The sequence below is a fragment of the Anomaloglossus baeobatrachus genome, chromosome 9 (assembly GCF_048569485.1).
Source record: "Anomaloglossus baeobatrachus isolate aAnoBae1 chromosome 9, aAnoBae1.hap1, whole genome shotgun sequence".
NCBI lineage: Eukaryota > Metazoa > Chordata > Amphibia > Anura > Aromobatidae > Anomaloglossus > Anomaloglossus baeobatrachus.
This window is the reverse complement of record NC_134361.1, coordinates 177,492,553-177,506,068: the sequence shown is the minus strand read 5'-3', so window position 1 is coordinate 177,506,068 and position 13,516 is coordinate 177,492,553. Positions and strand designations below refer to the sequence as shown.

The window sequence follows — 13,516 nt, the reverse complement described above, 5'->3', positions numbered from 1 at the left end:
TAGTAAAATCCTTTCCTAACAATACCCAATACACTTAGTTGGAAGTGGTAATTAAAATGAGATACTTGCTGTGCTTTCATGTATTGCCAGTCATAATAATAATAATAATAATAATAATATAAATCAGACAGGTGTTTCTAAAAGGAAAATAATCCGTAAAGAAAACACAAACTGTTAAAAATCCATAGATACTGTAAACATATACATGTAATTTGTAACTGCTTTGATATTACCGGCCATGTGGCACAATAATATAACTAGAAGGAATAATAGTCATCTCAATAATCAATACAAAAAAACATATAAAGGTAAATTTATGAAAACAAACAACATATAAGCATTCTTAAAACATGATTAATATGGCACATATAGGATGGCAAAATGATGGGCGAAAGTGTCCCAATGAAGACATAAAGGGGTTATCTGAGACTATTTCACTTTTTTTCTCATGGACGTAAGAACTGACAAGAAGGTAGTAGCTAACTACTTTTCTGTGTCACCTGACCCATCTCAGACATGATGTGTGCTTCACGTCAATAGAGCAGCTCTTCCTCTGTCGAGGGAGCATGACTGCCTGCATCATGCTATTTGACAGTCGGCTCCCTGCAGAAATGCAGTGGGGAGCCACCGGTCAATCAGCATGATTTTGGAAGTCATGCCACGTCAACAGAGCAAAGCAGAAAAGACGTGAAGCAGCCGGAGTGGCAGTGCGCAACACAGGTAGCTAGTTAGCAACTACTTACCTGTGAGTTGCTAGGCCTGTAAGAAAAACAACCCCCCTTTAAAGAGGACCCACCACGAGAATTTTCCTATATAAACTAAAGCCAGAGCTATACTGGCGCTATCATGCTGATTCTATACATACCTTTAGTTGTGAGATCAGATGTATACCTTCTGAAATTTAGGCAAGTAAAGTGTCATGATTTTTGCATGGCTCTTACTCTGCAGAGCCAGTGCATGTATGTTGTCTCTGAGGTTAGATCCAAGGTGAGGGGAGGGGCCTGTTCGGTCGTGCTTCGATCCGGAGGTCGCGCCGCCATATCTTGGTGTTGTTACCTCCAGGACACGGCCAGTAATAGTTACTGCTCTGCAGCATGCAACTGGTTCCTGTCAGTGTACTCTGATCAAGTCCCGCTAACCAGTAAGGGTCTCCCCAACCTACGTCCCTCCTGCCCAGTCTGACCTCTGTCTCTCCTGTCCGGCCTGACCTGCCTTCCCACCTGATTGATCCTGGTCCTCACCTCCACTCCCTTCTCTGTGCGTACCTGTTCTCCCTGACTTCCGTCCCTCCTGCCCGATCTGTCTTCCATGTCTTCCTTTCCCTTATCCCGTTCTGTGTCTCGACCTCTGCTCTCTCCCCTCTGCTTAACTTGTTCTCCCGGCATCTGACCTCGGTTTTGTTCTTGGACTTTGGCTTGCTTACTCCTCGGTACAGACATGACATCCCTACTCAGAACTTTGCTGACTGACTATCCCTTGCTTGTGTTTAGCGACCTCTAGGGGGCCTCTGTCTTCCTGTACTCTGAAGCTCTTCCTCTATCTGAGTCCCAGTGCCCCCTAGAGGTAGCTTTACATAAAGTTTGTGAAATACACTGTTACTTGATTGATAGGTGCTTGTGCTGCAGAATATCTAATAGATGGGACAGGTTTTGCTAGTTATCCCCACCCCTGGCTGCCTGCCTGTCCTTCCTCCCCCTGTCTCTGTTATTACAGGTGAAGGGAGGAAGGACCAGCAGGCAGACAGGCCGGAATAACTAGCAAAATCCAACCCACCTATTAGATATTCTGCAGCACCTATCAATCAAGTAACAGTGTGTTTCACAAACTTTACTTGCCTATATTTCAGAAAGTATACATCCGATCTCACAAGTAATGGTACGTTTAGATTCAGCATCCTGGCCCCAGTAAAGCACTGGCTTTAGTTTATATAGGAAAATCCTAGTGGTTGGTCCTCTTTAAGACACTAAACACAATGAAAAACAGTTTGAAACTGTAATAATAAAAAACCACATAACATGATTTGTTGCACAAAGGACAATATGGAAACTGAGTAATGTGAGTCCTCACCTGAACTTTCAAAATCTTTGTATGCCAATGCCCAGGCCTTGCCCTGGTTACTCAGCGTGTTCTCCATGATCTGGATGTCAGTGAAGGGACAGTTACACTGGGGGAAGGATTCAGAGCACAAGCAGGAGCACTGACTGTTCCTGCACACATAGTCGCCTTCCCCATTACACATGATATAACTCAATGCAGCCTGAACAAACTTCTCCTGTAAGTACTGAGGCATAATGATCTGCAGACCTGAAGACAATGACATGATAAAGGAAATTAAACAAAGAAAGGTGTGGGGGGTATAGATGGCATATACATATACAGGATATTACAGCAGTGCTTACAGATTCACATACCTACAGACTTCACCCCCTTTCACAGCACGATAAGAGTCCACTCCTGTAATTCTCATTATGAACACATCCAGGCTACTAGCCTAGAAAAATAAGTGGGAAAACCGGTAGTGGCTATTATCAGATTGTGAAAGGTGTTGGGCTGGAAGTTTAATCAGAGTGGTGAAATGTGCGGCATAGAATGCTTGTACCAAAATAAAACTGTCAAATAGAATGTTACAAAGCATTCTTCATTGCATCAACACGATAAACACAAAATGGATAAACGGCAAGATACCAAAACAAATTTGTGGAATACCTGAGCCTTGATAAATATTACATGACTTATAATGCCAGTTCTTAACATTTTTCATGACCTTTTAATCAAAGAAATTACATCAACAGTGGTACCGAGGCTATAATCGTAGAGAAATAGTGTTGACCGCAATCGGCACTCCCAATGGATCCAACTCAGTGTAATGAAGTCCAAATACATATATTCAATGGTTTATTTAAGAAGGTACATGGATGTGTTCACATAATCATGTATATAAGACATAAGTCTAAAGCGGGCTTTACACGCAACGACATCGCTAACGAGATGTCGTTGGGGTCACGGAATTCGTGATGCACATCCGGACTCGGTAGGCACGTTGTTGCGTATGAAACGCACAAACGACCGTTAAACAATCAAAATTACTCACTTAATCGTTGATCATTGACCTGTCATTCTTATCCCGATTATCGTTGCTGCTACAGGTACGATGTTGTTCGTCGTTTCTGCGGCAGCACACACCGCTACATGTGACGCCGCAGGAACGAGGAACATCACCGTCCCTGTGGCCTCCCGCAATGAGGAAAGAAGAAGGTGGGCGGGATGTTCGGCCCGCTCATCTCAGCCCCTCCGCTTCTATTGGGCGACCGCTTAGTGACGCCGCTGTGACGCCAAACGAACTGCCCCCTTAGAAAGGAGGCGGTTTGCTGGCCACAGCGACGTCGCTAGGCAGGTAAGTCCATGTGATGGACCATGGGTCCTAGTGATGTTGTGTGCCACGGGCAACGATTTGCCCGTGACGCACAACCGATGGGGCGGGTGCTTTCACCAGCGACATCGCTAGCGATGTCGCTGTGTGTAAAGCCCGCTTAACTGTTCTGACTTATTAAAAAGCCTTCTTCAGGTCAACGAAAGTCCTCTATTGAGTTCCTTGATTTGCATTTGTGGTGCCCCTGAGGCTTCAGTTGCCATAGAGGTACTGCATCTCAGCCATCCCATTCCCAGGTAAGGAGGGGGTCACAAATGGTATACACAAAACACAGACACTCTCACTCAGCAACACTCCACTGGACTGTGGTTAGGGCAAATTGCACCTTGCTGTCGCCATAGTAACGCACAGTCCTGGACAGGCTGGGGGGTCGAATCTAGTTAGTGTGAGCAGCCTGTAGAAAGTTAGTCAGTCGGAAGGAGCAGTGGAGGAGAGAAAACCTGTGGTCTGGAGCTGCTGCAGCTTGGCCCAGGCGCACAACAGAAAGGGTCCTAGAGCCCACCGGAGCGACCATACTCTCGTGGCCTTGTTACACATACAACGAACTGGAGTGGAGAGACTTGGCCACAGTAGGGGACCGGCCCATCAGCTAGTGGAGAACTGGAAGACTCAGAGAGCTAACCGGAGGCTGAGGTTACTTCAAATGCCGAAGTCAAATCCACACACATCCAGTGTAAAGGTGACCACATAGGTCCAAAGGGATAGAGCTTCACGTCACCCGAGAGGGCCCACGGATACCGGCTCGGGGCTCTGTGTGTGCAGGCGTGAGACAGGCGGGAGAGATCAGCGCAGGAAGATGACCAGGAAAGGGACACAGAAGGATGTACCGGGTTCTGCCTCCGAACTAACCGGGATCGACTGGAGCCCATCACAGCAGGACCCAGCACTCCAAAGGCAGCATTTGTCTAGACGTGCTAAATTGGAACTCTGAACTGTGAGTAAAGATCTTGACTGCATCCCTGTGTCGTCCAATTATTCCCGCGCCTCCGGCCCTGTGCCCCGCCATTACAGACTACTACTCCCAACAGTGCTGGGGTACAGCTCTACCTGTGGAGAGCTATTCCATCTCTGCTGCATCACCACTGACCCCCAGGGAGAACTGAACAGCAGCGGCGGCACCTATCTTGCCGCATACCACAGGTGGCGTCACGACATCTCCCTTGTAAATATAATCCCCACCACCATCTTTATTTAACAACACTGACGGGGTCACGGAGCAGGGCCTGGCCACCGCGGCAGCCACACAACTAGAACCGCGGCTCGGTAATGAGTAACCCCCAGGCACCGCCGGTGCAGGCGTGTGACATTTTGAGGACTTTCATTTGACCTGAAGAAGGCTTTTTAATAAGTCGAAACGCGTAGTCTTATGTCTTCTATACATGACTATGTGAACACATCCATGTACCTTTTTAAATAAATCATTGAATGTACTTCATTGGACTTCATTACATTGAGTTGGATCCATTAGGAACGCCAATTGCAGTCAACATTATTTCTTTACATTATACCTTTGATATCTCGGACGTAGTAGGATTTTTCACTGCGGATCAACCAGTATTGGAACCTAACATCAGATATACATTAACACGTCATCTGATCCAAATTGTAGGTGAGTGCATATATTACCATGTACATTTCTCTCAAATTCCATATTACGCTCAGATAAGCACTGTATTCTTTTCCTTCTCTTTTCTCCTTTAGGGTGGACTTTTTTGAGGAATAAAGGCTATTATCATATATTTCTGCACCTATTTAAAGGACAACATGTGGAGGAGCCCATTAAACACGTGACCACAGTACCTATGCAACAAAGGACTTCAACTGAGTTAATATTTAGTTTTTCCAACAATGAACAGTAAATGTACATGGAATTTTCCAGAATATTCAATTCACAGATTCTCCATAAATTCTGTTAGTGTAGAGGGGTCACCTTGTTGCTGCAGATGGGCTCTTACGTTTGATCAAAATGTGTGCTAATACGTAAAATGTATAGATATAATCTATATAGCAGTAATGCAGTTCAAAATTCATATATTCAATGTTTATATATATATGTTAGTGAAAACAGAGTGTAGTTGTTTGTATTGGTATTAGTGATGGGCGAGCACTAAAATGTTCGGGTGCTCGTTTCTCAATTCGAGCTGGTCAGACGCTTGGACAAGCTTGACGCGAGTAACGAGCATTATGTAAAGTCAATAAGTGGCCAGTTCGGGTTTCCGCCTACATACAGCCAGCCATAAACAGAGTATTACCGGCATGAGGGAGGGTGGGGTTTTTTTTTGTTAACACTACGTCCAAAAACATTGTGTTGACCTCCAGTGAGAAACATTTTGATACTCCAAATGGATCTTCCTGGGGCGCCTGCACACATGATGCAGTGCAGCGAGCCTGTGTGTTGTGGTCATTGTTTCATGGCCGATACATCTGAGCACCAATGATACTTGGCCAAGTTCCGTGAGTACTCCAGTGCTTGATGGAGTGCCGAGCAATGCCGAGCATGCTCGCCCATCACTAATTGTTAAACTAGTGTAATGCAGTCACAGCAACCTGCACCTGTTAATTTTTTTGCTGGTCAACTTTTTTCTAAATTTTTGTGCTATCCATAGGAAAGAGAATGAGTATGTGATGAGTGGGTTTCTGACTCCTGAGATTATCACTGATCAATGCAATAAAGGGCCTGTACCTGGAATAGCGATGTGCATAATAATCATCATTTTTGTTTATCTAGCGCCAACATTTTCCGCAGCACTTTACAATTCAGAGGGGACATGTACAGACCATATCAGATATTACAGAGTAAAGGCCGCTTTACACACAGCGACATCATTAGCAATGTTGCTGGTGAAAGCACCCGTCCCCGTCGTTCGTGCATCACGGGCAAATCGCTGCCCGTGGCGAACAATATCGCTGGTACGCGTCACACATACTTACCTCCTAACGACGTCGCTGTGGCCGGCGAACAGCCTCTTTTCTAAAGGGGAGGTTTGTGCGGCGTCACACAGCAGGCCACCAATAGAAGCGGAGGGGCGAAGAGCAGACGCATGAATGTCACTCCTACCTCGTTGCCGGAGGACGCAGGAACGCTGTTGTTCGTCGTTCCCGGGGTGTCACACGTAGCGATGTGTGCTGCCTCAGGAACTACCAACAACCTGCGTCCCAAACGAGCAACGATATTTTGAAAATGAACAGCGTGTCAACAATCAACGATTTTGTAAGTATTTGGGATCGTTAGCGGTCGCTCGTAAGTGTCACACTCAACGATGTCGCTAACTAGGCCGGATGTGCGTCACGAAATCCGTGAATCCAGTGATATCTCATTAGCAATGTCGTTGCATGTAACGGGGCCTTTACACAATTCTATCGATACCAAGAGGAGTGAGGGTCCTGCTCACAACAAGCTTACAAGCTGTTCTCGGAAATTCTCAATTCCGGACGTGACCTGTCTTCTGATCATGGCCGCGGCCAGGTGCTGCACATCTACCTCCTATTGATTTGAATGGGAAGTGGATGTGTAGTGCCCAGCCGCCATCGCTATCAGTTGACAGGGCAGCTCCGGAACCAAGCATTTCCGGCCACCACTGCCAGCACTAGTAGCAGCGCTTATTGGCAGAGATGCCATTTGTGGGAAACTTGCCTATCAGACATTGAAGAGCTATCCTAAGGAAAGCCCATCAATGTAAAAGTAGCCCCTTTAATTATACTACTGAAGTATTGCACTATATAGTCCAAGCAATGAAACACATGTTCAAGTTCCTTAGGGGGACTAAAATGAGTGAAAATTAAAAAAAATAATAATTTCTTTAAATATAAAAAAAATGGGGGGAAAAAAGTTTTAATCACCCTCTTTTTTCCCTATAAAGAAATCTAAAAAATAAAAACAAACATAATTGGTATAATCCCATCAACAAAAGAACCAACGTTCAATCTGAAAAGTGCTGTAAAAAAAAAAAATAATAATAACAATAATAATAACAATAACAACAACAATTAAATAAATAAATAAATAAATAAATAAATAAATAAAAGCAACCACTAGAATTGTCATGTTTTGGTCACCTCACCTCTGCTAAAAAATCAACAAAAAACAATCATGTTCCCCAAAGCAAACAGGTTACCCAAAAAAAAAAACAAGCTCCCACCTCATCTCCATCAGCAGAAACATAAAAAGTTACGCCTCTCAGAAAATAGTAAATAAATAAATATATATATATATATATATATATATATATGTATATATATATATATATATATATATATATATATACAGTTAGGTCCAGAAATATTTGGACAGTGACACAAGTTTTGTTATTTTAGCTGTTTACAAAAACATGTTCAGAAATACAATTATATATATAATATGGGCTGAAAGTGCACACTCCCAGCTGCAATATGAGAGTTTTCACATCCAAATCGGAGAAAGGGTTTAGGAATCATAGCTCTGTAATGCATAGCCTCCTCTTTTTCAAGGGACCAAAAGTAATTGGACAAGGGACTCTAAGGGCTGCAATTAACTCTGAAGGCGTCTCCCTCGTTAACCTGTAATCAATGAAGTAGTTAAAAGGTCTGGGGTTGATTACAGGTGTGTGGTTTTGCATTTGGAAGCTGTTGCTGTGACCAGACAACATGCGGTCTAAGGAACTCTCAATTGAGGTGAAGCAGAACATCCTGAGGCTGAAAAAAAAGAAAAAATCCATCAGAGAGATAGCAGACATGCTTGGAGTAGCAAAATCAACAGTCGGGTACATTCTGAGAAAAAAGGAATTGACTGGTGAGCTTGGGAACTCAAAAAGGCCTGGGCGTCCACGGATGACAACAGTGGTGGATGATCGCCGCATACTTTCTTTGGTGAAGAAGAACCCGTTCACGACATCAACTGAAGTCCAGAACACTCTCAGTGAAGTAGGTGTGTCTGTCTCTAAGTCAACAGTAAAGAGAAGACTCCATGAAAGTAAATACAAAGGGTTCACATCTAGATGCAAACCATTCATCAATTCCAAAAATAGACAGGCCAGAGTTAAATTTGCTGAAAAACACCTCATGAAGCCAGCTCAGTTCTGGAAAAGTATTCTATGGACAGATGAGACAAAGATCAACCTGTACCAGAATGATGGGAAGAAAAAAGTTTGGAGAAGAAAGGGAACGGCACATGATCCAAGGCACACCACATCCTCTGTAAAACATGGTGGAGGCAATGTGATGGCATGGGCATGCATGGCTTTCAATGGCACTGGGTCACTTGTGTTTATTGATGACATAACAGCAGACAAGAGTAGCCGGATGAATTCTGAAGTGTACCGGGATATACTTTCAGCCCAGATTCAGCCAAATGCAGCAAAGTTGATTGGACGGCGCTTCATAGTACAGATGGACAATGACCCCAAGCATACAGCCAAAGCTACCCAGGAGTTCATGAGTGCAAAAAAGTGGAACATTCTGCAATGGCCAAGTCAATCACCAGATCTTAACCCAATTGAGCATGCATTTCACTTGCTCAAATCTAGACTTAAGACGGAAAGACCCACAAACAAGCAAGACCTGAAGGCTGCGGCTATAAAGGCCTGGCAAAGCATTAAGAAGGAGGAAACCCAGCGTTTGGTGATGTCCATGGGTTCCAGACTTAAGGCAGTGATTGCCTCCAAAGGATTCGCAACAAAATATTGAAAATAAAAATATTTTGTTTGGGTTTGGTTTATTTGTCCAATTACTTTTGACCTCCTAAAATGTGGAGTGTTTGTAAAGAAATGTGTACAATTCCTACAATTTCTATCAGATATTTTTGATCAAACCTTCAAATTAAACGTTACAATCTGCACTTGAATTCTGTTGTAGAGGTTTCATTTCAAATCCAATGTGGTGGCATGCAGAGCCCAACTCGCGAAAATTGTGTCACTGTCCAAATATTTCTGGACCTAACTGTATATAAAATCCCGTTTTTTCCCCATTTCAGCTCAGTTGGTTTTATGTATAGAACATAATATAGCAAAGTGAGTGGCTTTACATCTACAGAAAAAAAGAAGTGATTCTTGGAGGAAAGGGAGGAAAACATAAATGTGCAAAACCAAATATTGGCCATATCTGTAAAGGATTGATATACTCAGGTTCTGCAATCTGACTCCAGCATTTAGACTTAAAATCTCCAATGTTTCGGAGCACAGTGTTTTAGCCATGTCAGTACCAAAAGGTTTATATTTATACCGCATTTATATTACTGAGCATATTTTGGATTAATTTAATTATTTTCAATGCCTCATTGAAAGATCTGGCAGTGCTAATAGGCAGAGGGGTCAGTATCCCAAATTTTAATGCACTAGGGTAACTATGGAGCCAATAGATCTTTTGTCTTTTTTTTGCAGCATTATGTGTATTATACAGATAAAGCTTTATAGTGCATACTTTATGTACACGCTCTGCAGTGCACACATACTATATATACACAACACTGCTGCATGCAAAGAACATACAGCTCTGCTACATACATAATGCTCTGCTATACACATATAAGCAGCTCTACTACATGTACATACAAAATTAACACACACAATGATCACCTACTGTACATCAACACCCCCAGCTCAGCTGTATGAACCCACACACTGCTCAGCACATGAACCCACACACAGCTCAGCTACATGAACTCACACACAGCTCAGCTACATGAACTCACACACAGCTCAGCTACATGAAGCCACACACAGCTCAGCTACATGAACCCACACACATAGCTCAGTTTCATCAGGACATGCAGCTCAGTAACATGAAGCCACACACAGCTCAGCTACATGAACCCACACACATAGCTCAGCCTCATCAGCACATGTAGCTCAGCAACATGAACCCACACAAAGCAAAGCTACATGAACTCAGACACATAGCTCAACCTCATCAGCACATGCAGCTCAGCTACATGAACCCACATACATAGCCTCATCGGCACATGTTGCTCAGATAAATGAACCCCTACACAGCTCAGCTGCATGAACCCACACACATAACTCAATGTTATCAGCACATGAGGCTCAGCTACATAAACACACACACACACACACACACACACACAGATCAGCTACATGAACCCACACACATAGAATAGCCTCATCAGCACATGCAGCTCAGCTACATGAACCCACACACAGCTCAGTCACATGAACATACACATAACTCAGTCTCATTAGGACATGCAGCTCCGCTACCTGAATCCTCACATAGCTCAACTACATGAACCCACACACATAGCTCAGCCTCATCAGCTCGGCTACATAAACACACACACAGCTCCACTATATGAACCCACACACATAACTGAGATTCATCAGCACATGCAGCTCAGCTACATGAATTCACACACAGCTCAGCTACATGAACCCACCACATATAGCTCAGCCTCGTCATTAATACATGTGTGACGCCTTGGCAAAATCAGGTAGTCACACATGTTATGCCCCCGCACAACACCGCTCCCACACAGGGTTAAAGCAGCCAACAAAACCCTAGTCACCCCCTCAGGAAAGGACAGACACACCAGTGGGTGGGACCAGGTGGAAAGGAAACACCCACCTAGGGGTCTGGAGAGCCCGGGGCAGGAAAACAGCAGATGAGTTGGAGTTGAAGTTTGGAGAGGAGTTAGGAGGAGAAGCTGACAGGTGTCAGGGTTGGAGCCCTGACACATTGGCTAGGTGGCAGACGGTGGTCACCGCCAGCAGGAGACGGGAAGATGGCTCGGCAGATCCGAGGTGGACCGGGGCAGGGTTGTAGCCCGCTAGTACCGACACCGGAGAACCGACCTGGAAATTGTGTACACAAGGGGATACTCAGACCCTGAAGCCAAGACCGGCACCGACGGCCTAGCTAATTAACCGATTGAGGGCAGGATTCCAGGTCCTGTCCCAACCTAAGTCCCGAAAAGTAGACAACCACCCACAGAGAGGGATAGGGCATCCGCCAGGGCCCGGTAGATCCCACGGGTCAGCATCTGATGGGCACGGCTCCCAACCAGAGGACCAGGAGCGGACTCCTGCGTTACACACAGGGACGTCTACATAAGAAAATACAAAGAGCAGAGGAAAGGGGCAGTGACCATCAGCCCGGGTGTGGGACCAGATACACCTGTCTGCGGCAGCCGGCCACCATCACCTTGGTTTACCAAAAGACTTGTGTGATTGATTCAACAGTGAGTAACTTTCCCGGCCTGACCGGGTGCGCCGGCCCCTGCTGTTATCATCCCCTGCACAGAGACACTGGGCCCCGGGGCATCCATCCCTGCCCACGGAGGGGTTAATATCCATCTGCCAGCCCATCGCCCCTGGGAGCCCCACAACAGCAGCGGTGGTGCTAAATCTCACCACACACCGTGGGTGGCGTCACAGACAGTTTTTAACAACCCCCGTACAAATACGTCCCCCATTTTTATTCGAAGTGTCTGCGTGACCCCCAGGTCCGGTAGAGTCCCTCGAGCCATACCGCAGATCCGGATCCGAGCAGCACGGCTGCTGGCACGGGGGGGGCGGCACACATACAGGTCAGCCACATGAACCCACACACATAGCTTCAGCCTCTTCAGCACATGAAGGTCAGCTACATGAACCTACACACAGCTCAGCTACATGAACACATATAATTCAGTCTCATCATCATATGTAGCTCAGCTACAAAAACCCACACACAACTCAGTTAAATGAACCAACAGACATAGCTCATACTCATCAATACTGCAACTCAGCTACATGAACCCAAACACATAGCTCAGCCTCATCAGTACATGCAGTTCAGCTACATGAACTTACACACATAGCTCAACCTCATGAATACATGCTGTGCTGTTTCTATTTGTCTTCGTTAAAACTGTTATTTAATGTTTTTCATGCTTGTCTCTGCTGCCATCTACTGGTCAGACCTTTCGGCTCCTCTGTTTCTTTTGTCCAGCCCATGGGAGTGTCTGATGACCCTTTTGCATCACATCCTGGTATGTTCATTCCAAACCAGAGTTTGTGAGAACAACATCCCTTATTGGAGCTGCTAGAAGCAAAGTTGTTATGATCCGGAACAATGGAAGACCACCACAAATCATTGGCAAAAGGTGACAAGAGCATTGGCAACTAATCTGGCCGCCATCCCCTTACTAACCATCACAACTAGAAGTAGCCGAGGGGTGAACTAACATCCTGTGCACCGCGAACCCAGCCGGAGAACTAACTATCCTAAAGGTAGGAAAGATGAATAACTCTCTGCCTCAGAAAATAGACAAGAATAGCAAGCCCCCCACATTCAAAGACTACGGTGATATAGGAAAAACACAATACACAGATAGATGACAGGATTAGCAAAAGGTGAGGCCCTCACTGACTACAATAGGAAAGGACAGGAAAGGGACTGATGGTGGCCAGAGAAAAACCCTGCAAATTACCAACTTCCTGATAGTACAAAAAGGCCCTCAGATCACACGATCTGAACTCCGTCCTATACCAGGTGCCCTTGTCATACCAATGAACAGAAAACAAGAATCATAACAAATTCAACAAGCCACAAACACATGGACTCAAAGGAGCTATACTCCACACAGAACTGCAGGGAGTTCCCCAACAAACCACTGAGGGGAAAAATCCCTGCATGCAAATAAACTGAAAACAACCACAGCAAATGACAAACCCAGATAAGCAAAAGAACCAGACAATAAATAAAGAGCAAGCACTTATCTGGGATAGATGTGGTGTAGAGCATGATGAAGCAGGCTGGAGATACAAAGAACAACTGACATCCGGCAACAGGCTGCAATCAGACCAGGATTTAAATAAGCAGACAGTTATCAATGGAAACACCCATTGCACAACACACCTGGTCCAAGTCCAAACCATTCCTGGCCACCAGAGGGAGCCTCCCAGCAGCCAAAACATAACTAATATTCACAACAGTACCCCCCCTTGAGGAGGGGTCACCGAACCCTCACCCACGCCACCGGGTCGCTCAGGATGAGCATGATGGAAGGCGCGAACCAACCTGTCCGCATGAATGTCAGAAGCCACAACCCAAGAGTTATCCTCCTGCCCATAATGGCAACTTTAAATGTGGCCAATGCAAATATTGCAATCTGCG

The 13,516-nt window shown here is 45.1% G+C and overlaps 1 protein-coding gene across 2 annotated transcripts in view; it reads right to left on the bottom strand.

Annotated features, from left to right (window-relative positions):
* BRINP1 (BMP/retinoic acid inducible neural specific 1) overlaps positions 1-13,516 on the bottom strand; it is a 359,809-nt gene that overhangs the window by 84,993 nt on the left and 261,300 nt on the right. The window contains exon 6 of one of the 2 annotated variants that reach the window (XM_075324081.1): positions 2,068-2,304. The exons of the other annotated variant lie outside the window; for it this stretch is intronic. Coding sequence (XP_075180196.1) covers positions 2,068-2,304 — 237 coding nt within the window. The remainder of the gene's footprint in view (positions 1-2,067; positions 2,305-13,516) is intronic. 2 annotated transcript variants of the gene reach the window in all.